This window comes from Protopterus annectens, chromosome 16.part0, assembly GCF_019279795.1.
Source record: "Protopterus annectens isolate FY-2018-M chromosome 16.part0, PAN1.0, whole genome shotgun sequence".
Classification (NCBI taxonomy): Eukaryota; Metazoa; Chordata; order Ceratodontiformes; family Protopteridae; genus Protopterus; species Protopterus annectens.
Window position 1 is genome coordinate 594,953,679 of NC_056750.1, and position 27,339 is coordinate 594,981,017.

The 27,339-nt window shown below is 40.3% G+C and overlaps 1 protein-coding gene across 1 annotated transcript in view; it reads right to left on the reverse strand.

Annotated features, from left to right (window-relative positions):
- Positions 1 to 18,552: 18,552 nt before the first annotated feature.
- Positions 18,553 to 27,339, reverse strand: part of UAP1L1 (UDP-N-acetylglucosamine pyrophosphorylase 1 like 1) — a 397,656-nt gene continuing 388,869 nt past the window's right edge. Inside the window, exon 7 of the mRNA XM_044058150.1 lies at positions 18,553 to 18,930. Coding sequence (XP_043914085.1) covers positions 18,553 to 18,930 — 378 coding nt within the window. The remainder of the gene's footprint in view (positions 18,931 to 27,339) is intronic.

The following is a 27,339-nucleotide window of genomic DNA, read 5'->3' on the forward strand; positions in this document are numbered from 1 at the left end:
CATGTATCACTGCCAGCATTTCTTTTTGGTTGATGTGCAGGTGCTTTTCTTTTTGTGTCCATTGTCCTTGAATGCATCTGCCCTCCATGTGCGCCCCCCATCCATGGTCTGAGGCGTCTGTTGTTATGGTTTGACTTGTATGAGGCTTGCTAAAAGGCAGACCTTTGTTTATCTGGCTTGCTTGGGCCCACCACAGAAATTCCTTTTGAAGGCATGGAATGAGTGGGATCAAAGCTTCCAGGCTGTGGCTGTGTTGAGACCATAGACTTTTTAGATACCATTGTAGTTTCCTCATATGCAGCCTTGCGTGTGGAATCATAAGAATGCAAGATGCCATGAAACCCAGGGCCTGCAGGATTTTCCTTGCAGTCATCTGGGTATATGTTGCTAATTTTCTGAAGTATTCTGGCAATTGTTTTTGTTTTTCTTTTGTCAGAAATGCCATCTGGGTGTTTGTGTCCAGTGTGGCACCCAGGAAAGGAATTTGTTGGGATGGTACGAGACTTGATTTCTGAATATTGACCGTGTATCCCAAGGCCTGCAGTAGGTGAATGACATAGTCCAAGTTTTTTAACAAGGCTTGTTGGCTGTCAGCTTGTATAAGGCAGTCGTCCAGGTAAGGGTATATTTGTATCCCCTGAAGTCTGCAATGTGCAATTACTGATGCCAGGCATTTCGTGAACACTCTGGATGCAGTAGATAAGCCAAAGAGCAATGCTGAGAATTGATAATGCTCTGAGCCTGCAAGAAATCTGAGGTATCTTCTGCAACTTTGTCTGATTGGGACATGCAGGTATGCCTCCTTGAGGTCCAGAGTTACCAGCCAAGACCCCTTGCCCAGCATGGGAAGGAGTTGCTGTAAAGTCAGCATTTTGAATTTTGGCACAATAAGGTAAGTAATCAGTGCGGACAAGTCCAGAATGGGTCTCCATTGGTTTTCTTTTCTTGGAACAAGGAACAGTCTTGAATAAAATCCTTGGCCTTGTTCTGCAGAAGGAACCTTTTCTATTGCTCTTATTTGAAGTAGGTTTGTTATTTGTTTGAGTGCCTCTGCCCTTTGATTTGGTGGCAGGTTTGGCCTGCCATGTCTTGTTGGTAGTGTATGAAAATGGAATCTGTATCCTTTGTCTATTATGTCCAGTATCCATTTGTCCTTTGTAATACTGTGCCAATTTTGTGAGAATAAAGATAATTTTCTGCCCAAAGGTGCTTCTAATTGAGCCCTGGATGGCGGAGTCAAAGTCAAGTCATTGAGATTGTCCCTGTGGAGCAGTGGAAGGTCCTGGCCCACCTCTCTGGTTCGGAGGCTGCCATTGACGTCCTCTGTAGGAGCCTCGAGTTTGCCCTCTACCTCTGCCACGTCTGTTTTTGCCTCTTTGAAATTTGTCTGTGTCTGGAAAAGACCAATGCTTGGAAGGCCAATTCCTGCTGAATCTTGGAGGCTGTACCTGGAGGAAATCTTTGACTGTTTGCACTGACTTTGCCTTTTCCTCTATTTTCTTTAAAACCTCTTGTGCAGTAGCACCAAATCGCTTATGTTTCTCTAGTGGTGCGTCCAAAAGCTTAATTTTCACGTGGTCTGGCAATGTTTGTTCCTTTAACCAAGCATGTCTGCGTAAGACCGCACCTGTCATTGCTGCTCTACATGAAGCTTCCAATGCATCATATCCACACTGAAGGAAATGGTTGCTAACCTGCTGAGTCTTATAAACCAATTCCTGTAACCCCTTTCTATCTAGTGGTTCAGGGGAAGCCAATTTCTTTTGCAAGTCATCCAACATGTATTCCTGATACTGAATCATATGAAATTGACAATTTAATGCTCGCATAGAAAGGGTGGAAGATGTATATACTTTTTTGCCCCACCTTTCTAAAGCCCTGGAATCTCTTTCCGCAGGAAGTGGATTCTTAGCAGTAGTGGAGGAAACCCCTTTAGGCCCCTGAGAAATAGTTTCAGGGTCAGCAGTATGGCCCTTGTACAGAAATTGATGTGTGTCTGGGACCCTGTAGTACCTGTCTGACTTGACAGGAGCAGGGGGGAGGGAGTCAGGTGAAACACTAGAATCTAAGTACACATCATCTAAAACATTTAAAACTGGAGGAATAGCTAAGGGTCTATGCTGAGGTAGCTTTAAAAATTCCCTTAACCTTTTCCTAGAATCTGAGTATTCTTGGCCTTGCCATTTGAAGTGTTCCCTCGTGGAATGAAGTGTTTCCCCAAAGGAAAACTCCTCAGGAGGAGAAGCAGAGGGAATGGATTCCTCCGCATCAGAATCCTCGTAGGCCAGGAAGGCCTCCTCCTGGTAGTCTGAATGTGCAGAATCACCTGAGGCCTCATCAGAGGACTGGGGATCTACCTGCTCAACCCTAGGCCTCTTGACAGAAGGCGGCTGAGAGCCTCTATCTGGATGTGGCTGAGAACCCCTAATTAAAGAAATAAGGTCCTCAGCTAAACTTAAAATTTGAGAACCAGAAGTGGATCCCAGAGAAACAGATCTTGGAGGGAGAGACTTAGCCTGTTTGGCAGCCTTGGCACGTGTGTAGGCCTTAATGGACAGACACTGGAGGCCTGGCAGCCCTGCGTGGTGGAGTAGTCTTATCCACTGAAATGGTGTTAGAAGTATCCTGGTCTTCGGTCTCAGAGGGGAGAACAGAAACCGGCACCGAGCTGGCCTCCGGTACGGAGGTAACCGGTGGGGCAGTGTCGTCGGTCTGTAGCGGTTGTGAAACGGGCTCAGAAGAGACAGAGACACTCGCGGTAGGCCTAAGCATGGTGTCGGCCGAGACCGCGGATCACGAGTGTCGGTCCTTATCCTTTAGTTTTTTAGGTAAATGTGCTGTCGGAAGCTCCGACGGCATGATATAACCGAAATCTTCTCCAAAATAATCCTGTGCAAACTCTGACCGACGCCTAAGAGTGCGTCTATTGAAAGAAGCACAAGCTGTACAGGCCGAGACGTTGTGTTCTGGGCCTAGGCAGGGTAAGCAGTAAGAGTGGAAATCCTTATGAGGTATTTGTTTCCCACAAGTTAAACAATTATTAACTTTTACAGTTTTATCTGACATCGGCTGAGGCAAGAAAAGGTCCCCAACGGGGTACTTAGCTTTTTTGAAGACTTCAGTAGCTGAAAACAGAAGAGCTGGTCGACCGGCACTTGCGAACTGCTTCTGCTTCAGGCGCCACGCGGCAAGAAAGACTGAAGAAGATGGCGTCGGCTGACGCTTTTGTACCCCAGGTGCTCTGACGTCGGGGAAGGGGCGACATCAGCCGACACCGGACCCAGACTTTGGAATCCGACCGACCGAAGGGTTGCCTGAGGCAGGACAACCCATATGTTAGGACTGCAGTTGCATCCTTGAAGGACATCTTCGCTTTTACCGAAAGGGATAATACATTTTTTTTGCCGAGTTTAAGACCATGACTTTGGCACCAATCGTTTGTTTGTGTAAGACCTTCTTGTAGGATGTTGACATCATTTGGATATTCTATGACCACTCCAGTTTGCAGTCATCAGCGAACTTTGTCAGTCAGACGTTTAGTTTCTGCATGTACTTCGGAGAAATATATTCCAAACAGTAGAGGTCCCAGGACTGATCCCTGTGGAACACCACTGGTTACTGGTCTGTAGCTGGAGGTGGAGTCCCCTAATTTGACTATATGTGTTCTATCAGTGAGCCAGTTACCGACCCATCTAACGATACAAGGGTTGATACCTACCTGGGTGAGTTTGTCAATGATGCCGGAGTGGGTGATGGTGCTAAAAGCCTTGGCTAAATCTAGGTAGGCTGTATGCATAGATTTCCCCTTGTCCACAGCCTTGGTAATTGTATCAAAGAAGCCCACCAGGTTTAATAGGCATGATTTCCCCTTGACAAATCTAAACAGAGTAGGGTCAAGTGTTTGGAGATTACCTATATCTTTGTTGATAAGGTCCATGATGATTCGCTGAATGGTCTTAGAGATAAGGCAAGTCAAGCTAATAGGTCTACAGTTCCCAGGGTCAGTGGAAGCACCACCTTTGTGCAAGGGAATATCGGTGGCCATTTTCCATTCAGCTGGGATGAAGCCGGTACTTAGACTATGACTGAAAAGAGTACCCCATGGTGCTAATTCTTGTTGGAGCCCATGTAGGACACTGCCTGGGATGTTATGTTATCAAGTCCCACAGATGCTGTGTTTTTGGCCTTAGAAGGTGCTTATGACCTGCTCTTTACAGATACAAGGTAGGGGATAGGTGGTAGGTATGTCATAGGGTACACGTGTGGCAGGGACAGGGGAGTCAGGTTTTCACAGAACCTGTCGACCAACAGGTTAGCTATGTCCACAGGCTCAGTATATGTGGTATCATTAGCTACCAGTTCGGCACACATCTGGGCCTTTCCTTTTAGGTTACAGATATAACTAAAGAACTCAATATGGTTGTGCTTAGTTGAGAAAGCTAATCTGGATTCGTAGTTTGCTTTGGAGGACTTCACAAGTCATCTTATTTGCTTGTTTAAGCTGAGGAGGGAGTGTTTCCAGTTTAGGGCTCACTCCCTCTTACCCCTAGACAGCAATTTCTTCTTCTTATTGTAAAACCCGTTAATGGCAGCTGTCCACCAGGCAGCTTTGCTCTTCATTGAGGAGCTTGTTTTGGTCCTATCAGGTACGTCAGAGTCAATGCAATTATACAGATGTTTGTATAAAGCATTGGTGTAGAACTCGGTATAGTTGCCACTTCCATAAATTATAACATCCTGTAAGAAGTTATAATCTGCTTTGGAGAAGCTTTTTTTAGTTTAGTTGCTGCTAGGGGGTATCAGATGTGATAGTTACTTCAAAAAAGACAGATTTGTGGTCAGATCGCACCAGGGAAGACCTCATAGTGGGGGTGCTACAGTGGTCCCTCATATTGGTAAGCACCAGATCCAGGATGTTGGCATCCCTTGTCAGGGTGTCAACCAGCTGGTCCAAGGCACTGGAATTAAAGTCAAGGAACCTTTGGGCAAGTGAATTTGAGCACAAGTAATTTACTCAGTCAACTGACAGGTAGTTAAAGACGCCCAAAACCATGGTGTTCAGATGCATCTTGAGAGACTCAAGTAAATCCAAATAGGCAGAGTGGGCGTCCTGACTCATTGAGTGGGTCCTGTAGCTGACAATGACTTGAACAGGTATCCTACCAACACAGTTAATTGCACCTGAAGTACCTTCAGGGAGTCATACTGTTTAACCAATCTGGAGGTGTATTTAGCCACTTGCTACACAACAACTTGTGCAGTAGTTTGTATTTAGTTGGGTCACTTTATCAAAGACAGAGTCGAAAACCTTTGTTCGGTCTAGGTAGGTAGTGTATACCTACTTTTTTCAAATGCTTCAATGACTCTTAAAAATGTCAACCAGGTAAAGTAAGGAGGATATGACTTTCACAGGGGCAAACTGATTACCTGCCAATATCCTTATTTATGAATTCCATTAACACACACTGCGTTACATTCCAAAAGGTTCTGGTAAGGCTAATCAGAACATAGCTCCCAGGATCAGTAGTTGGCATACCCATCTGGAGATTCTCCAAGCTTCAGACACACAAGCAATCAAGAGTCTGAGGTTGAACAGATTTACAAAGAAGTCTGAAAGACAGTGCTTACTACTAACAAGGAAAATGCCTGGTATTTTATTTGGACCCAGACAGCCAGTGTTTTTGTTGTTGTTGTTTCAGAGACAGCTTTTAGTAGCTGTTTTGAAGTAATCACAATGACAGGTGCTAACTGGATGCTGCCCAGGAGTGGGTAGGGTGGGAGGGCATATTGTTAGTAGAACTTCTCCTCACTCCTCCTCACCATTTCACCTCCCACTCCTGCATAGACTTTAACCTAGTTGCCATTTTATAATTATTTCTTTCCGTCTCTTTCAACTTATAAGCCTTATGCTGAGACACAGACTGTCCCCCTATCAGCAACCTTGCAAGATAAAAGAAATCCCAACTGAACTGAAGGGAATACCCAACATGTAAGCCCTACGTGAACTACCTAGACGTTCTTCGCTCAGCCTCACAGTGTAGGTGATAACGGACAGTTTTTTTTAGATATTTAACTATAAAATTGTGAGTGCTTTTGGTAGAACTATTTGTAAGGGCCAGTACACCTGCAGACCTACCCCCGAGGCCGTCCATCCCTTTCTTACTTTTTCCTCCTTACCTCATAACTAGCTTAGTGAATTTAGTGTAATTCCCTACATATACCACTAGAGGGCAGCAGAACATAAGGCATGTAAAGCTGTATTTTACTGCTTGCCGAACTCCACTAGCTCTGCTGAACAGCCATTCTCAGTTATCCCTGTTAGTACTTTTATTTCTAAAAATTACCCCTCACCACCTGAAAGATATTAAAAGGAATTAACCTTTTAGTCATAAATATAAATAACCTAGACAGCTTTATTCTACTGTCACGTACTACTCCTGCTATAGAACTCTTTAATAATACCTTCTCCTCTACACACCTAGACCAAAAGCTCACCCTTTTTATGTCTTAAGATAAGTACAGAAAGTGCCTCTTACCTACCCAAAGCCTTGTAGAACACAGTCTCACTGTATAACTGATTACCTCTCAGCCACTCTCAGCTCTGACTCGCTCTGTTCGCCCTGCGGGCTCACTCCGCTCCTCTACCCCCAATTCCCACCCACCCCCAATGGCCCTAGACTTGTACTTCCTTAGCCACACCCTCTCTCCCAACCTTCCAATCCTATGCTTACACCAATCTATATAATGTAACCAAACCTCTCCTATCTGCCTTTCTCCATACCCTTGGCATCCAGTACCTCCTCTTAAAATACTTACTCATTTCATTTACCTTTACCACTCCTTCCTCTCAAAGGACTCTACAAACCCCATACATCATTTTGCCTTATCTAAGCCCAGATGTTACAGTAGCAGTATACATAACCCTAACAATATGTATACAACAACAAAATCCTTACTAACCAAGTTAATACTCTTAACTACTCTCATACCTGTCCTCACCACTGTTCATCTCCTCATATCCATTGAAAAAGTGAATTATTACCACTTTAACTACTTCCCTAAACAAACATCTACTCAAAACTATATCCTTACCCATTTTCTAACAAATACCACATCCACTCCTTGCTACCTGCTAGCCAAGTGTCATCAACTCACACATATCAAATTAAATAACACCACTGTAAGGAAGCTGAAATATCTAACCAGCTTCATTAACTACCCGGTTTCTGGCCTAAAAACACCCACCTTAAAAGACGGTGACATCCACCCTAACCCAGGCCCAACAAATGTCCCCACTTTATTAACTCATTCTACCACTCCCTCCACCCTAACAACCCAAACCAGTCTCTAATTCCTTACTTATAGGTCATCTCAATATCCGCAGTATTAATAACAAAATTGCCCTGCTCCATGCCCTCCTTGATATACATTCCTTTGATATCTTCTGTCTCACTGAAACCTGGTTAAAGCCTGGAACTAAAGATAATGAAATAATTCCCCAGGTTATAATATATTGAGACTCAACCGCACAGTTTAAATCCATGCTACAGATCACCTCGATACCTTATAACCCACCTCAAGATAGTAAGGCCAAAGTCCTTATCTCCCGACTTCAACTTAACCCTAGCAAAGCCCTATACATCATCTGCATCTACATACCTCCTGGTAATAATAGTACTACAATAGAGGACATTCCAAGCTGGGTGTCTTACCCACAAGAAACCATTATACTAGGAGACTTTAATACACACTGGAAATGTGTATATACAGATAACCCTTCATCACTCATTAATCTTCATGGCTTTAGTCAAACAATTGCCACCACCACTACATTTAACAAACCTAACAACAAAGAACGTATCTTAGATTGGATACTTATTAATAAACAGCAACAAATCTACAAGGTAGGAACTTTGCCAGATGACCTAAGTGATCATATGTTAACTTACATTATAAGACAAAAGAATGACATCCCTACCAACCCCTCTTATAAGATCTCAAGAACCAACAAACGCTTTAACCCTGTAGTTTTCCAAAATGAACCTAATGCCTGTAACTGGAACCCACTGAAGACTCTCCCTCTTGAGGAGGCTGTCAAATATTTTAACTCTAAATTCTTATCTATCCTTGATAATCATGCACCTAAACGGTCAAATCAGAACAAAGTCCGAACCAGCTCCCTGGCACTCAAAAGATACTAAACAACAGATGCTGCTTAGGAGTAAATCTTGGGCCAAGTGGAGAGCATCAAGCATTTTAGACAGTTCAGAAATATTACAAAAAAAGCAATACTCACTGATAAAAAAACTACTATTCTAAACTACAGCAATCACACCATAACAATCCATAAAAGTGCTGGTCTAGCTTAAATAGACTCCTACACCCAGAGCACTCTAGTACACCATACCCCCCAGGGTCTGATAATTCCTCCCATCAAACTGCCAATGCCTTCAATACCTTCTTCACAGACACCATAAAATCTCTAGCCTGTCAACTCTCTACAAACAACTCTAATATCCCTACCTCTTTACCTAATACTCTCCCTACATTCCAAATACAACCCATCGCTACCTCGTACATCCAAAAACTTAAGCCATGTACACCCTCTGCTGATCAAGTACCATCTGAATACCTGCAAAAAGCAGCTAAAGCAGTTGCTTATCCAGTATCTATACTTATAAACAGAACCATAAAAGAAGGAACCATTCCTGACATCTGGAAAATCTCCCACATTATCCTCTTACACAAAGGCGGTAACTCCTATGATTATTCCAACTATAGCTCTCTTATCTACCTTAGCAAAAGTTATGGAAAAATGCATTCACCATCAACTAATAAACCACTTAACCCTACATAATATACTAGCTAACTGTCAGCATGGCTTCAGGCCATTCCATAGTACCACCACAGCTCTTCTATCTTTCACCGACTCCATCAATAAAAACCGTAATAACATCCTCTCATCAGCCCTCTATATTGATCTGTCAAAAGCTTTTGATATGGTCAACCACCCCCTACTCTTAAAAACTCTTGAATCCCTTTCACTAGACTCCAAGGCTGTTCTCTGGTTCAAGTCCTACCTTACCAATAGGCAACAAGCAGTCCTCTGGGAGAATAATCTATCTGCCCTCCTGCCAGTCTCCCTCAGAGTCCCACAGGGCTCCACTCTAGGTTCACTTTTATTCTCTTTATTCATTAACGACCTACACTTAGCAATCCCTCAAGCTACCTGCATACAATATGCAGATGATTACATGCTCATATGTTCGGCCAACTCCACATCCAAACTACAATCTCGAACCCAGACAGTATTTAACACAGTCGAGACTTGGTTCTTGAAATGCTGCCTCCTTCTGAACACTAAAAAAACAAACTCTTACTCTTCACACATAACAGTAAGTCCCCCCCCCTATAACTTCTCTATCAAATCGAATAATGGCACACTTATAACCCCCGACTCTACCACCAAACTGCTAGGAATCATAATTGACAATAACCTTACCATTGATAACCATATAAATAACACTATTAAAACCGTAAATACAAAACTGGGCTCCTTATACAGAATAAAACCCTTCTTAACACCAACAGCCAGAACTACATTTGCCCACTCCCATCTAATCTCAACTCTACTCTATGCTTCCCCAATTATACTAACCTAAAGAAAAATAATCTTGCTAAACTAGCCAAATCCTATAACAATATTGCCAGATTTGCCACTGGGAACCCATTTGGAATGCACCACTGTCCGAACCTACAGCAGCTAGACTGGCTCAAATTAAAAAACATCTTCATCCTTTCCCAACTTACCGTTGTCCACAGGATTTTCTACCAAGCTAACAACACACCTATACTTTCTAACCTTATTACCCCCTATACAAACCTCAATTCCTTAAGCTCTTCCACCAAACTACTGGCTACCATAAGCAAGTCCAATAACTTGGCAGGTGACTCCTTGTTTTCTAATAGCGCTGGAAAATATTGGAATCTGTTACCATCAGATCTAACTTTACTTCCCTCCTTTCCACTCTTTAAACAAAGTCTCAAGAAACATCTTAAAACAAAATGGTTATGCTCTTGCTGCTAACCCGGACTAATTCTCCGCTTTAGCTATTGCCCTCTCTCTTTACTGCCTCCCTCCGCCAATTAATACTTTTTTCCCCTTGGGAAGTAATAACTGTCTTAAATTATTCTTACAACTAGGAACTGAGATGAATGAAACTGCGCATGCATTGTAAGCTACCTCACATATCTTTATGAATGTGTGTCTTATCCTTTTAGGTATTAGTTTCGTAAATAGTATTCTCTTTAGCTAATGCTCTCTGATTATTTTAACATAATTTCATTTATATTAATGTAGAAAATCCTCTATGTTGTGTTGCTCAAATAAGAATGAATTCTTTTTTAACTAGCAAATACTCTGTTATTTTTAACATAATTTTCTTTCATATTTGTAATGTAAATTTTTTTATTACTTTTGGAGCTTTTCTCCCCGGGCCTCTGCTGAAAATGGAAATATATCCAGTTGGACTAGCCCGGTTAACAAATGTAAAATAAATAAATAAGTGAAAAGTCTAAGTTGAATTGTCCATTTGTATGCCTGAGATATCAGTGGTGCTAGAGCAGGTGGTACCCCTTAAATATCAACTCAGAGCAGTGCTGGATGTTTCCTGACATAGTTAAGGACAGCTTTATGGTCATCTTTGCATACAGCAGCAATATTTGATTCACATTTAGTTTTGCAGGTCTTTATCTTTTACCTTAGTTCTTTACTTACCTTCTTGAGTTTGTTTTTTTCTGGAACAAGTGGATTTGGGCTTATTACTTAGGGCTAATAAAGTGTGTTGATGCAGGGATTCCATCAAAGAGGGGTTTGCTTCTGAATTTGCATTGTACTTGTGATGAACGAGGACAGAGCCAATATACAAGTTTTGGTGAAGAACAGAAATTGGTGATATAAACTGCTGTTTTAAATCTCAACAGGTCAAAAGTTAGTGTTAGAAAATTAGTCTTGGAGAAGTTTTGGAAGACAGTGGGATTTGAGAGCATCTTAGGCTGGGATTTTATGGTAGTCAGATTTGACCAAAGAGGGGACAGCTACACATGTGGTACAAAATGATGCCATATCAGTTAGAACCACATACCACTGGGTTTGAGTCCCTGTTAGGGGAGGGCACAAAGTGGTTGAAAGAGATGGCATTAATGTCCAAGAACCACTTACATATTTGTTTGTGTATATAGCTAGTTAACTGACAGACAGTCGAAGTAACCCACAATTACTGTATTATATTGAACAGTTAGGGATTCTAATTTGTTTAGGTATGTTCATGGGCTGCAGGTAACACAGGAAGGGTTCTGAATTTGGCCGAGATTTGGATGGGGAGATTTGGATGGGGAAACTGTCTGAAGTTACGAGGATGTGGAGGAGTTCTAGGTTACCATCCTGCGGAATTAGACACAAAAAATGGGCTTTCCAATAAAACCAGACATGTCCCCATCCGAGACACAACCACACCTATATAAATGTCATAAGAATGTTTAAGGATTAGGAAAACCTCAGTGCCAGACTATGTTTATTTAGGCTTCTAGCACAGAGTACTGCCACAGTAATACAACATTGACTGATATGAATCTGTTAAAGCTGGCAGGTGTAGGAGACAGACTATTTAAAAAGGTAGAAAATGTTTTGGCTTTATGCAGAATCCCAGGAACTGAGGTGCAGGCCATCCTAGCAAAGCATGCAAGACTAAGCAATCATCTTTCTCCAAGCTGACACTCATTTGCCTCCTGCCTCCCCACCCCATGACAGAAATTACTGAGGCAGTTGTGAAGTAGATCATTTTTGGCTGGCATCATTCACAGTGATGGCAGTATGCTGCTCAAGGCTAGCTGCTTACCAGCCTCATAGATCATTTTATAAGGAGCTCACCATGTTTATCTTCATATCACCCAAGATGGAATATTAAAGGTCGTTTACTACCATATCGCAACCCTTTAGAGCAAGAACTCTGGATAAAGCAATAAATAAAAGTTGGAAAAAGGCCCCAAAATAGGGCCAATTTTTAAATATTGCTCTTACAAATTTTGAAATTTGATAGAATAACGGGTTTTGTATTAGCATGAATTTTTTGAAGGTTAAGAAGTCTGAAACTCAAATGTCTGTCATTTTTTAACTTCAGTCTTTTATGATTTACCACTAATTTTCCAGAAAACCGCAATTGTATGAAAAACTGACCAAAAATATGAGGCCAAAATCTGGACATTCTGCAAAAATCTGTACAGTTGAGAGATATGCTTGTGGTAATTGCCCCTGTCCATTTCTGAGAGAAGGGAGTCAACACAATTATCTTTTAAAAGCCCTTCTGAAGCTTCAGAATGACCTTGGATATTAGTGGAATGGATGGAAAAACATACAGGAACATTCCTATCCATGGAAAAGATAAAGTAGCAGTCTTCCAGGCCTTCTTGCATGGATTCCTATTGGAGAATTTTGCCATCTAATTGTTGAGAGCACAGGCAAACAGATGTAGTTGAGGTGATCACAGCAGCTGGATCACAGTTGCTGGAAGACCCCCGATTCAATTTTTATTTGTGGCAGTCTGTACGGTCACTGCTCAGCTTGCCTGACCCCCACACAATTTTGCTCTGATGGCATGCAAGAAGCCTGTATATTCAGACTGTTTTGAAAAGCTATATCCCAGGCTACCAAGGCTAGTCTGCAAGATCATCAAGATCTAGTTCCCCATTTCCTTATGTACCACATCTCTGCGGTATTGTCTGTAAACACTTAAAGTCCCAGAGACTACAAATGGTTGGCAGTATTTATAAGACTTAAAATATCTTTTGTGCGTATCTGTTTTTCCAATCCTTTTTTATTCAAAAAGACCATGAACTTTTATCCCCACTGATACTACTCTCCAGGCAAAGTCTGAGGCATCTGTTGTGGCAGACTGGGCTGGAGCAAAAGGGGAGAATGGAAGATCTGGATTTTGAGAAATTTCATATCTCACCCCAAAGATCTCCCTTTTCACAAATCCCAAAAATGGAAGGATGTTGATGCTGGGACCAAACAGATTTCACGTACCAATGAACTTTTTACATGTGGACTCTTGCAAGAGGTATATCACAGATGCCATGAGACCTAGAATCCTGAGGAATTTCCTTGCTGAGACCGAAGTCTGAGTGGAAAAACCCAGGAAAAAAACTAAACATAGATCTATTTTCTCTTCTGAAGAAAAGTTCTTTGACTGGATATGTTCAGGAGACACCCCAGGGAAAATAATGCTGTGAAAAAGAATCAGACGACTTCTGTAAGTTCTGTTGCAGTCCTAGCCTGTGTAGATCTCTTACCCTATGAGGGACTATGGACACTTTGAAAAAGACTCAGCAAAGATAAGCAAGTTGTTGAAATATGGAAAATGTGAACATCTTGCAGTCTGAAGTAGGGTATCACAGGAGCCAGACAAAAATGCCCTCGGAGCAAGTAGGTAGATCAGAGGGCAATGCAGAGAACTGGTAGGGTGATCCAGAGACAGAAAACCTAAAGAAACATCTAAAATATGGATCTACAGGAACGAGCCGATATTAATCTTTTAAATCTAAAGTCAGTGGAAAACTGAAATGGGGAATAAGGAGTAACAGATTTTGAAGAGAAAGCATTTTGAATTTAGGAACTATTATAAACTGATTCAGAAGGGAAAAATCAATAACTAGTCTCCAAAGAATTTCTTTCCAGGAACATCTTGGAATAAAACCTTTCCCCCAATTAAAGAAGAGGGACAGCTTCTGAGCAAGCATATAATGAATGATAGGAGGGAAAAGAAAAGTGTTGTCGGGTGGGTGAGGAGGAATTCTTCAAAAGGGTGGGAGACGCTCCCACTGCTATCTGTAACCTAGATGAATTACTTTGAGCACCCACTTGTCTGAAACAATCTGTTGCCAAACAGGTAAACTGTGGTTCACACTTTCTGGAAGGATTAAAAGATTGTCAGGATGTGTGTGGGGTGGGGGTGGAAATCCTTTACATAGTCAGTCAGACTTGTTAGATTGCCCATTTTTCTAAGGGGAGTCCTGCATTCTTTTCTGGAACCTCATTACTATTGCTTTTTTAAACATTTGCTTTCCAGCAGCCTGCTGTGACTGTTTATTTTTCTTTTCAAAGAAAGTTGTGGAGGGAGCACTGATGATACCTTAGCAAACTTGGAGAAGGACTGAAAAATCTGAAAGATCCTTTGAATCAGCTTACCTATTTCATATCACTTTTTAATGGCCTCTGCACAAAAACTAATTATTCAAGGGAGCATCAAATCTAATTGTTAACATCCCCTGGGAGGTTTTGAAAATATAACCAGGCAATCCTCCTAGTAACAGCTCCAGTGTCAGCAGTCCTGGGAAATAGCATCAACAGAATCATAAGCACATTTCAAACACTGAGTAGTCACTTGAGACACAAAATACACTAAGACGCACAAAGCAAAGTTCTCCTCACAAGAAACCAATGCCAAAATATTTCTCATATTCACACAAGTGGCAAGCATAAATTTCAATATACGAGCTTGAAAGTGTGTTGCAGAATACACTTTTTCCCAAAATGTATCAAATACTGCTTCGTCCTTGTTAGTAGAGGAATTATTATTAACCAGATGTTTTAGCAGCAGTGGGGTTCACTAAAGCAATTCCTGGGTCAGATCTGAGATGAGTTTACAAAAAAAAAAAAAGACTGCAGCACTTTACAAAGTGTGTTTTCTTGGGGCAGCAGGCTGGCTCTCAGGAAAATTGCAAGCTGTGAAACATCCTCCAAAAGAGACAGAATAAGAGGAAAAATAGGAGTATGTTCTAGAAATTCCAGTTGTAGCAATTAATAATACTTCCCAAGAGCCTGAAAAGCATCACTGTTTTCCCACGGAAGTAAATGTCTCATGCTATGTACAGTTTCAGAGAAAACGTATCCATTAAAATTACTGGCTGAAGTCACTCTCTCCTTAGAACCATATTTTTTTTGGAGAAGACACAATCTGTGCTTTCACAACCATTTTCAGATTCAAAGTCTTGAATCTCTTCAGAAAACGAAGAATACCTTTTCCTTTCATCAGAGACCATATGGAAAACATCAACAACCTGAACTAAACCCTGAGTTAAGAACCATAAATTACTCCTGTTCAGGGTAACTTTTTAAAGGAAAATCTGAAGAAACAAACCCACTCTTGGCAGCAAAAGACTCATGGGAATGGGCACTGCCTTCTGGCTAAGCAGACAGGCTGCCCTTCCTCCAAAGCCAGAGAGACTGGCTCTTTCTTGCCCACCAAGGGCACTCCAACTTTTTTTTTTACTTTTTTTGGTTAATAGATTTTAAAACTTAACTTGCTAACAAGCTTTTAGCTGACTAATGGTTTGAGTGAGTGGAATGTGCCCTGAAGTTTAGAAGATGGACGGCTACTGATTCCATAGCAGTACTCAATCTACATAGTTAAGGCTGCTGCAGCAGTGATCAAATGATCATCCTCTCAGGTTACAGGCATAGGTGCCAATAAACTAGCAACAAAATATAACAAAACAAATTCTGCCACAGATGTTTGCACACTGTTGCAAGCTGCTGCTCTAAGTGTAGTTGTCTGAATGATAAATTTCAAATCACCTGAAATGAGGGTGAAAGAAACAGGCACTCACTGGCTACTATGCAGTGTGGCTGGGCAGTGTGCACTGCTGCACGTAGCACAGACTGGTGCAGCTCTGTTCAAACAAACTCAAAGTCACACAGCACAACAGAAAATAAAGCCCAAAAGAATGTAATAAGCAGCCACTACACTACTAAGCACATAACAATTAAGTGCTCAGAACACTGCATATTCTTCTCTCACACAGGGGATGTGCAAAAGCTTTAGGGATCACAAAGTACTTCAAGCCTAGCAAATTCATCAGCTCATTATAAACTTTATGCAGCTCTGCTCACACCTGCCCCTCACCACATGCGCCAGGAACTGAGTGGAGAATTTACCCTGAGATGTCCCACTGCCAAAGCTGGTTGCCAGGGATGCACCTCCCTTGACTGTCTACTCAATTGGAAGGTAAAAGCAAACTCAACATACAGGGACCAGTAGGCCATCTAAGAAATTACCTTTCCTTAAACAGAATGTGACCAATGGCTTCTTTACATTTCTTTAGCCTTTTGATGCTACTTTGACAAAGGCCTGGAGCTGTGCAAAGGACCTTTCCACCAATTCCTGTGAAACACTACCATTCTCTCCAAGTGCAGCAGTGCACAATGCCCAGCCACACTGCTCAGTAGCCAAGGCAAGGCAGGCGAAAAATTTCCCCCCTTCTTTAACTGCAGAAAATGAGACTCCTCTCCCGAGTGAAACACACTGCTACAGCAAGTCCTGGGTTGAGATTTCATGGCTACATTAACAATGTGTGTACTTTTTCATTACAAAAACAATTCGACATGTGATACTGACAGGAAAGTACTGTAAGGCTCACAGGCTTGCCACAGTATCCTACTGCAGTGTGTGATGTTAAAGCACATGCCAGTAACTGGTATGTGCATCCATGGGCAAGGGAAGCTTCTTGGGAAAAATAACTGGAATGGTATGGTACAGTGTGGTAGCCAGAAAAATCCCAATAAGAAGTTCCACTGAACAGGATCCCCAATGCTAGACTACGCTTTACAGGCTTCAGTTGCTATCCCTCTGTATCCGTTTGCGTACCGGAATAAGTTGGACATTCATTCTCATTTCCTGAGAGTGAAGCATCCATGGAATTTACTCTTTTTCACTTTGGGTACAAACTTCAAACTGCAAGTTCTGTTTAACTTCTTATTAAGGCACGCTGCAGTGCTGTTAGTACATGGCTAGCAAAGGTTAATCTAGGTACAAGTAAAGCACCTGCTACACTACTTACCTCTTCAGTACGATAATTCATGACAGTATGAAGGGGGCCTCAGAGATGTCTGTGAACTCTGGCAGTAAATGACTGAATATGATCCCTGAATAATATATTTTGATCAAAGAGAATACTTTAATACAGGGAACCATCATTTTTTACATCAGCGACTGAAAAATATGAGATCATTTCTTGTTAAAGAAAGACATCTTGGGCCAAACAGTACTATTTTAATTGCTAGGCTGATTTGAAGCCTAAATTCATTTAGTCATTAGTTTTGCCATTCAACCCTGGACAGCTTCTGTAAAAAGGTGGACAGAATCAGTCTGTCTACTGCATACCATGTCACTGGCATGTTAAGATGTGCTAACATTCCTGCAATTCTCTCAAAGGTCTTTAACACAAAGGGAGTAAAAACTAGAAGAAAAAGCTAGCCAAGCTAGAGTGTTCAGTGTGATACCTTAAACCTTCCGTAATAGAGGAAGATAGGATATATGCAAATGACCCATTAAAAACAAATTGTTTAAGGTAAATGGCTTCTGAATGTCCAAGACTTTTTAATTTTCCTTATGGACACATTCAGGCCAATAAAAGCAAACACCACTAGCTGTGTACATGAACGTTTCCACCTTATTATGACCTCGTCAGCACAGCATAACTGGACTGTTTGGCTATACAGTAGGAACACAGGGTCTTTCAACTCAGCTGATGTCCATAACCAGTAAAGTTGTCTGCAAAGCATCCCAACTGACAACTAAACCAAAAAGTAAAAATGGCACACAGACAAAGACCCTGTGTTTCTACATTATAGCCAAATAGTCCACGTATGCTGTGCTGACAAAAGTCATAAGAAGGCCGAAACGTGCATGTTTACAACTAGCAGCAATTGGCTTTATTGGCCTGAAACAATCCATAAAGACTTAAACATGAAAAAGTAAAAAGTCATGGACATTCAGCAGCCATTTAGTTGAAACATGATGTCTTTAAGGGTCCACCTGCACATATGCCATGGGCCTCTTATAGACGGTTTAAGGCATCACACAGTGAAAACCCTAACTTGGCTAGGTTTTTCTTGTAGTTTTTACTTACCGGTTTGACTATGTGCCCGTTTTACTTTTAATACAAAGGAAGTACATAACAGAGTCAAGTACAGATCCTCATTTAAGGTGCACAAGAGACAGGCTTTGCTTTTTTGAGTTGCAAACTGTTGGACAAGCAGTCTCTGCAGGATGTTGGGTCATGCAAGTGTACTGACAACAAAAGGATGGGGGGTATGAAAGCATGGTGAAGTAATTAGGCTGTCTCGATAAACAGATTAAGGAACTGCCAACCTTTACACTGCCAGTTCTGAAATCATTTTCTGTGTCAGAAAAGAACTGCTGCAACTACTGTGTCATTTGCTCAACAGGTTTTTTCACCATTAACCTGGCCTAATGACTATGCAGCAAAACAGGTCTGTCATTATATAAACAATTCTTGTTTTGTTTTTAATGTGCTGGACTGGTGTTGCTACTTTTACACAATTCTAGAACTCTTACCTTCAAAGAAGCACCAAAAATGAGCTTACCAGGGTGCTGAAAAGTTCTAAGCTCGACCTAGAAAAGAATGACAGAGAGCCACGAAACTTACAAGTTATTCAACATATTCACCCCGAAGTTCAACACACTTGCCACATCATGCCTGAAGTTTCTGTAACCCTCCAAAAAAGTTTGAAGTCTGTTCACTGAAATACTGCTCCACTGCTGCTATCACCTCTGAATCACTCAAAAATTGCTGCCCTTTCAAACTCTTTGTAAGGTTTGGAAACAGGAAATAATCATATGGAGCAAGACCTGGTGAGTAGGATGGATGGTCTATGCACTCAAACACCAACTTTGTCAAAACATCTATTGTTTTGCCAGCCTTGTGAACAGGTGCATTGTCTTGCAAAAAGAGAACTACCTTCTGCAGCTTCCATCTCCTTATTTCTTTCAATGCTTCCTTTAATCGGCACAGCAAGTTGCAGTAGTATTCTGCATGGGTCCCCTTCATAACGTCAACCCATAGTTCAGACTGTCAAAACAGCAAGATGAAAACGCCATAATTTTACAAGCATGAACACCTGGAAGATCATATATCCTCTCCGGGAAAGTAACCACTTGGCCACCATGGTGAACTGTGCCCTTTCTCCGGTGTAGTGCGATTTCTGAGTTGGTATATTTAAATGGTGGTGGCGGGGAGTCCCCTGCTTTGGTGGGTATAATTTGCTACCGTTTGTGATTTCATCATTGATGGCCAAGTGGTTACTTTCCTGGAGAGGATATATGATGTTCAGGGAGTTTGTATTTGTACAATTATAGCATTTTTGTCTCGCCGTTTTGACAGTTGACGAACTGTGGGTTGACATAATGAAGTAGACCCATTCTGCATTAACTGTTTGGCTCCTTAATAGTCATTACAACCCCTTCCTGATCCCAAAACACTGTTGTCATGACCTTTCCTGATGACTTATGGATCTTAAACTTCATTGAATTTGCGAGAACCTGAGTGCCACCATTGCATGGACCGTTTTGTCTCAGGATCATAGTGGTAACTATGTTTAACCAATAGTAACAAGTCATTCCAAAAAGCTGGCACCAGCTCGACAAAAATACCACAAAATCAAGTGTCCATTTGATGTCTTTTCTTGTCGGCATTGAAACATTTGGGCACCGACTTGGCTGACAGTTTCTGCATGCCCAAATGCTCATGAATTATAAACCCAACACATTCCCTAGATATCTATAGTGTCTCAGCAATTGTTTTAGCTGATATTCATCGATCTGCCAAAATCAGGTTATGGACATTGTGAGGATGCCAGCCCAGCTATCTGGAATTTTGTAAATAATCATATGTCATTTGTGAATATTAATATGATCCACAGGTTTGTCTTACAAATGTAAGAGAACTATAGGGTATGTGTATATTAAACTACTGGTGCAGGAGTGTGTGTTGAACTATATGTTATGTACTGAGCTTCCAGAATGTAACCACAGTGTACCCTACTGGACAACAGAAATGTGTATAAATCATATGGCTGTGCAAGTGATTTTTTTCATAGTAGAAGCAGGAACACACAGAGTTAACTTGCAAAACTCTAAGAAAATAAGTTGAAAGGTAAAGAGTTTTATGATGTGCTATAAAGTTAGTTAATACAGCAAGAAGACAAGATGTCCACAGCTACAAGTTCTTTCTATTGTCTTGAAACACAAATATGTAAAACTCTTAACTGTTTTATGACTTCCAGTTCTATGCAAACTTCTGAGAGTTGAGTATTTTTGACACAGAGGTGCTAAATCCTAAGTTTCTGTTAGCTTGGGAACTGGGGGCAGGTAAAGTGTGATGTCATCCTGGCTAACCCAGCAGTAATGTTGATTATTAATTTAGGAACTTTCTCTGAGACTGCACATTCTGTATTTGTCTTTGGACCTGGAAACATCCATCTTCACCACTTCTGCCTGCGTGTTGTCTGTAAGACTTAGGGAAAACTAATTTCTCTTAGATATAGACAGGAATATAGTAAGGATTAGTTTAGATGTTTTCTGTATTTGAGACTATCCTGCAATGTTGTTTTAAATTATTTCTTGTGATTCTGAACTCTGTAGTCACTGTATTGAGTTATTCAGTATTGCCTTGTTCTTTTATTATTTATTATTAAATATATATTAAACCTTTTAATTGTGTCTGGTTTGTTTAGAAATATTTAAACTCTTAGTGTACTTGCATATGTATTTGGTGACACTGTATGGGCCACTCTAATAGCCTTGAAAGTCATACTTCCATTTGAATAATAGTAACATTACACAGTAGAACTGGTCACCCTTTGTAAGAACCTTATAGTAGCTTGTAAAGAGCTGGTCGGTGGATGTTAAAAGTTTGTACACTAAAATCAAACAATGTAGGTGTAGCAGCTTTATTTCACTTCATGGCTGATTCCCCCATGTCCAATTTCCTTATTGAGTTGATACCTTTTTGCCTCAAGAATAATTTTTTTTTACATTTAATGGGGAAATTCTTCATCAGTTACAAGGGACAGCCATGGGGGCAGCTTTTGCCCTTGTGTATGCTAATCTTGTTATGGCCAAATTTGAAGAATGTTTTATTGATACACATAGTTTCTATAGAACAATGGTAATATGGTACTTTTGATTTACAGAGGATTTAATTTTTTTGTGTGAGGGGCAACAAGGAGATGTCCTGACATTTGTAAATGATTTACAATTTAATAATATGGTATTGCAGTTTGAAGGAACTCGAATATGTTCCAGGGTGAGTTTTTTTGGATACGGATTTAAATGGGTTGGAGACTAGCTTACATAAGAAATGTGATCAAAGAAACCAATTCCTCTATGGTAACAGTTGTCATCCTGCACATCTGTTATCAGTACTACCATATAATGAATTTTTGCAGATTAACAGATTGTGTAGTAAAGATGATGCATTTACTAAAGAATTATTAGAGGCTGAAAAAAATGTTTATTAAAAGAGGCTATAATGTTGATCAAGTTATGGAGGCTAAATCTAAAATTATGGAAATAAGATAGCATCATAATATGAATGATAGATGGGGTGTTTTCCCTTATAACTATTGTAGGAAAAAAACGTCTGATACAAGGGAAATAACAAATGTTAAGAATAATACATCTTTGCATGAAGATAATTGTTTGTTTATGTATTTCGGCTTTTTCCCGGTTAGGGGTCGCCACAGTGGAACTCCGGTCCGCTAATGATTGGTAGTTATTTTTACGTGCCGAGTTACCAGCCCTGATGCACAACCTTCAACGAAGGTACGCTCATTCACGCATGTCTCCAAGCAGATGACACTCTAGCTGAGAATCGAACCGGACAGCGTCTTACTGTGAGGAGAAAACGCTACCGCAGCACCACCACCGAAAGTAATAGAAAATAAATTTATTTTGTTACCACTTTTACTGTGATTTCTGAACATATTGTGAAAAAAGTACAAAAATTTTGGTCCATGGTTTTGAGAGATAGGGAGTTAAGGCATATTTTACCCGAACATGTCAAGATTTCTTATAAAAGAGCCAGAAATCTGTCTGCCATGCTCATGCATAACCAGTTTATTTCACCAGATGTCAGTGTGGACAGAAATATATTCTTGAATAAAGACACTACACCTTGTAATAAATGTTCCATTTGTAAGCAAGCGGTTAACCTTTTTCCCTATATTAATAAATCTAGGTTTTTTTTATAAAGGGCGATTTCACATGCAGTACTGAAGGAATATTCTATGGTCTTAGATGTACATGTAACCTGCATTATATAGGGGAAACCTTTAGAAGTTTTAAAGTCTGTTTTCAAGAACACTTAAGAGATATCAGAAATAAGAGAATGGACAGTACATTGGGTGGTCATTTTAACTCTTTTCATGGTTCTAATACTGAAGATTTACAGGGTTGTATTTTGGAAAAAAAATAGAAGTATGTTTACGGGAATGTATGAGTTTAAAGGAAAAACTTCTAAGAAAGGAAACTTTGCTAATTTTAAAGTATGGCACTTTGGAGCCCTTTGGGCTCAACAAGGAATGTAATTGTAAGTACGTGACTTAATAATGATGTAATTGTTTAATTGTTAATTTTTGTATGCAAGGAATGTCTTGAAATGGGGTGTTTTTACTCTTGGAAGGCTTTTATTAAGCTGAGCCGCTAAGTTTTATTAAATTCGTCTTTCTTGAATCAGCAGCCTTTTGGTGGTTATTATTATTTTTACATTTTTTTTTGTGTGTGTGTGGTTTTGCTGTAACCACAGTGTACCCTACTGGAAAACAGAAATGTGTATAAACCATATGGCTGTGCAAATGACTGTTTTCATAGTATAAGTTGGAACATAGAGAGTTAAACTTGCAAAACTCTAAGAAAATAAGTTGAAAAGTAAAGAGTTTTATGATGTGCTATAAAATTAGTTAATACAGCAAGAACACAGGATGTCTACAGCAAGAAGTTCTTCTATTGTCTTGAAACAGAAATAATTACTAGGTTTCAAATGTAAAAGTGTTTAACTGTTTTACGGCATCCAGGTCTATGCAAACGTCTGAGAGAATAGTATTTTTGACACAGAGGTGCTAAATTCGAAGTTTCTGTTAGCCTGGGAACTTGGGGCAGGTGACAAAATATGATGTCATCCTGGCTAACTCACCAGTAATGTTGATTATTAATTTGGGAACTCTCTCAGAGACTGCTCATTTTGTATTTGTCTTTAGACCTGGAAACATCAATCTTCAGCACTTCTGCCTGGGTGCTGTCTGTAAATAAGACATAGGGAAAAGTGATTTGTCTTAGATATAGATAGGAATACAGTAAGGATTAGTTCAGATGTTTTCTGTATTTATTTGAGACTGTCCTGCAATGTTGTTTTTAAATATTTACTGTGATTCTGAACCCTGTAGTCACTGTATTGAGTTATTGAGTATTGTCTTGTTCTTTTATTATTAAATATGGGTCTATATTAGAACATCGAAGTTTCAAAACTTTGAATGTTCTAATATCGAACCCTGTTCAGCGAAAGCTGAACACATTGAACATACAGAACAGCGAATTTTTTCCTAGGGAAAAAATTTACTGTTCCAAAACACATACACCAACACAAGCACACCAAACTAACAGCAATCCACACACATACACCTAAAATCTTACACCTAACGCTACACTAAACTATACACACACCACTAACTATCCACTTACCTTAACCCAAACACTAACCCTAAGGTCAGTCACTATCGCACACTCACCTCACCCGCGCCCTAACCCTAACTCACCTACTGCGCGCTAACCCTCACGTCCACACAATCACACACTTACCTGACCCGCGCCCTAACCCTAACTCACCTAACCTGCCCTAACCCTCACGTCCACACAATTGCACACATACGTAACCCGCATCGTAACCCTAACTAACCTAATCTGCACTCAAGCGCACACTTACCTGAACCCAACCCATAACTTTCCACCACAGCACTGAAAATACCGAAGCAACAGAAAGGGACAACCAAACTCTTTCCCTAGGAAAAAATATGGTTTTCTGTTGCTTTGATATTTTCAGCTTTCGCTGAATAGGGTTCGATATTAGAACATTCAAAGTACTGAAACTTCGATGTTCTAATATAGACCCATTAAATATATATTAAACCTTTTAATTGTGTCTGGTTTGTTTAGAGATATTTAAAAACTCTTGAGAGTACTTGCATATGTATTTGCTGACATTGTATGGGCCACTCTAATAGCCTTGAAAGTCACACTTGCCATTTGGATAATAGTAACATTACACGGTAGAATTGGTCACCCTTTGTAAGGGCCTTATAGTAGCTTATAAAGTGATGGCTGGTGGCAGTGATAACTACCTTTTAGTCTGGGCAGAAGGGAGCATAACTAGTCAATCTGTGCCAGCCTTTCCAAGGAGTGTGTATGTGTGTTTGTATATAAATCAAATCTCCAAGTGTGTGTCAGCTACTTGAGCAGGGACACGAAGCACTGGTAGGACAGAGAGACTTGCTGGAGGTTTTAGCTTGACCGCTCGGCTAAGATCTTAACTCTATAGCTGTGCCAGTGGGGAGTCTTACTGGGAATCTGGAGAAAAAGGGAGAAACCAGCCCCAGACTGACTCTGCGATCTCTGTGCACTCTTAAGGGAAACTGTACTTTACTGTGTGTGTACTTGTTATCCTCCCAATGTGCACGTCAATGACTGGTGCTAGTGGTGAAGACTGAGGCTCCTTGATTACTGGGCCAGTGCAGGGGCGTCACAGACACGGTCAACAATTTTGAGCTGACACCGTTTGAGGCCTCCAATATCTTGCAGGATCTACAGTCTCAATCTCCACTCTGAAAGTTTGCACACCACTTCTTCACAGTTGAGTAAGAAGGGCACTTGTCACTCAAAGTTTGCATCACACCTTCATGGACTTCCTTTAGAGTTTTCTTCTGGAGGAATAGGAAGTTCATGATGGCTCGGAGTTCCATACTTGAAATTTCCACACTTTTCTTTGACATGGTTCAATCAGCAATCTGAAACCATGTCAAAACATAGCATTACATTCTGCAAACTGGCACTTTACAAGATGAAATAATCCTCTTTTCAGCTACAGACACAAAATAACACTCAGAATTTAGAACGTTGGTCGGACGAAGAACTTTTCAGCACCCCTTGTACAATGACTGCAACAAATTATTCATAGAGCTGAATTAACTTACCAGGAAGTCCCCTTGCATGACACAGATCCATTCTTTTTTCTGCTAGTTATTAACTTCGTACGTTCACTGTCAAGCTAGCAACATACTGGCCTTTGAGAAATATGACTGCTTTAACCTCACAGAGGATGCTAATGGTTAAAGGACTTCTGACTGTAAATAGAAGCTTGTTCCATAAGCTTGGAAGGCACTATCTATTGTAACGGTCTTATTTTTCTATCAATATTTATTTTCCCAAATAGGTTCCCAGTACAAGTTAGCTCCCATATTGGTCTATTCCAGACACAAATATTTGAACTAAACTAGATAAAACTCAGTTTTAATTTCCAACTCTCACAAATGCAAATACTAGAACAAGACTGAATGTGAAAAACAGGGATGTGTATATAATGAGGCCAAGATTGCCACATCTCAGAGTATTAGTTAGTATACAAGTAGTTGGGGGAGGTGCAGCCCCACTGCAAAAAAAAAACAAAACTTTAAGAACATTGCCTCCTAGCCCTTCTTGCTTCTTGGAGAGTTACAGTGCTGTTGTTCAGTTTTGTTGCCACCCCCATTCTGGGATTCACAATTATGGGTCTAAGAATTACAAGAGCAAGTCAGATCAAATGCTAAATTATAACTCACACAGAAGAAACTTCTAAGTAATGTATACAAACCAACACATGATGACAATTCCTAAAGCCTTTCTGAACAGTCTTCCAATCCTTTAATTTTTCTAGTAATATTTAAAGTTCTTTCAATCATCTTGTTTAAAGGCTACAAAATGCTGTACTGTAATCAATAACGATTTATATCGGTGAGTTACAATGATGGAACAAGGCCTTCCTGGAGTGACTAGACTCTCCCTTTAAAAATAGATGGGCCAAGGAATATGCTTTTCTGGCTCTGGTATACCCAATTTGGTAAAAGTTTAAATCATTGTCGACTACTGCCCTTAGATCTTTAATAATGGCATCATTTTTAATGATCTGATCATTTACTTTATAATACTCATTTATGGTTTTTTTTGCCAAGTCTCCAGATAGTAATGACTGACATTACTAATAATGTCATTACTACTGCATTATGGATGCATATTTTTTTGTAGAAAATTTTGGAGAACTTGAGCAACTTTTAGTAAAGTAAATATGATGCCCAATCTGCCATCATCAGCATTACTTGGTTATCCATTTTCCCCCTTTATATTTGAAAATGGTCCATAATGAAGCAGCCCCAGCAGACAGCCTCCATGGGACTCCCATTGGTAACCAGAGTTGAGAATGATAGGTAACTACTCACTTCGATTTGTGGTGTCCTGCATAAATTGCCAACTAATGCTCTTCATCCACCAACTACACCCGTATATAAAATAGTGACAAATGTCTTAGCAAGGGCAAGACTAGAATTATGCATCTTTAAACTTTCATTAAGTTCTGCTACCTTTTCAAACAATGCCACAAGAGTCAAAAGGTAAGCGCTACTCTTTACAAAATTGCACTGTTGCATATCCAACAGCAACAGGTTCACTGTGCTTACTGGATAAGCTCCATTATGGCTCTCTCCATCACTCTATACAGAATACCAGTGAGGCTGGAAATTGTTTAGGTTTGATGAGCCCTCCCACCCTTTGTGACCTGGAAAACCACAACCTCCTACTTCAGGTCAAGAATATTTCTGCATGCTAATGCTTCATTTAATGTGCATCAGGGGGTTCTTGACTCTGTATTAGAAATCAAGTTTGTCAGGTTTCATTTAATCAGAGGTTTCATTTTATAGCAGCTGGCATCATATCTATAGTTACATAAGGCTGCAGGCTAATATACCAGATAACATGGAATCAGTAAATAATAGGCAACAGCTCAGCAAACGGTAAACAGAAACACAAGTTTATTAAAATTAAGACTATAGTTCCACTGAAGTAACTAAAGTTATATATATCTACAAATTTTAGAATCAGAAAGCTCTCTACATGATGACAGCTTAATTATAACGAAAAGAAACAGTAAAAAGATCATCGGCACATGATGTTTCTCTGTAAGCATACCTGCAGTAAGAGAATTTTTCAAATCACTTTTTAATTATACACCACCGAATAAATATGTTAATGATGGCAAATTAACCATAGATGTTATGTTGTCCCATCTCGCCTTCAGTCTTGCTACCTTGGGTTCGGAGCTGAAACCTCGGCTCCGACTCAGCCTATACTACAGCTTGAGAGCTTCTACTGGCTTGAGGCTGAATACCTATCCCATAGTGCT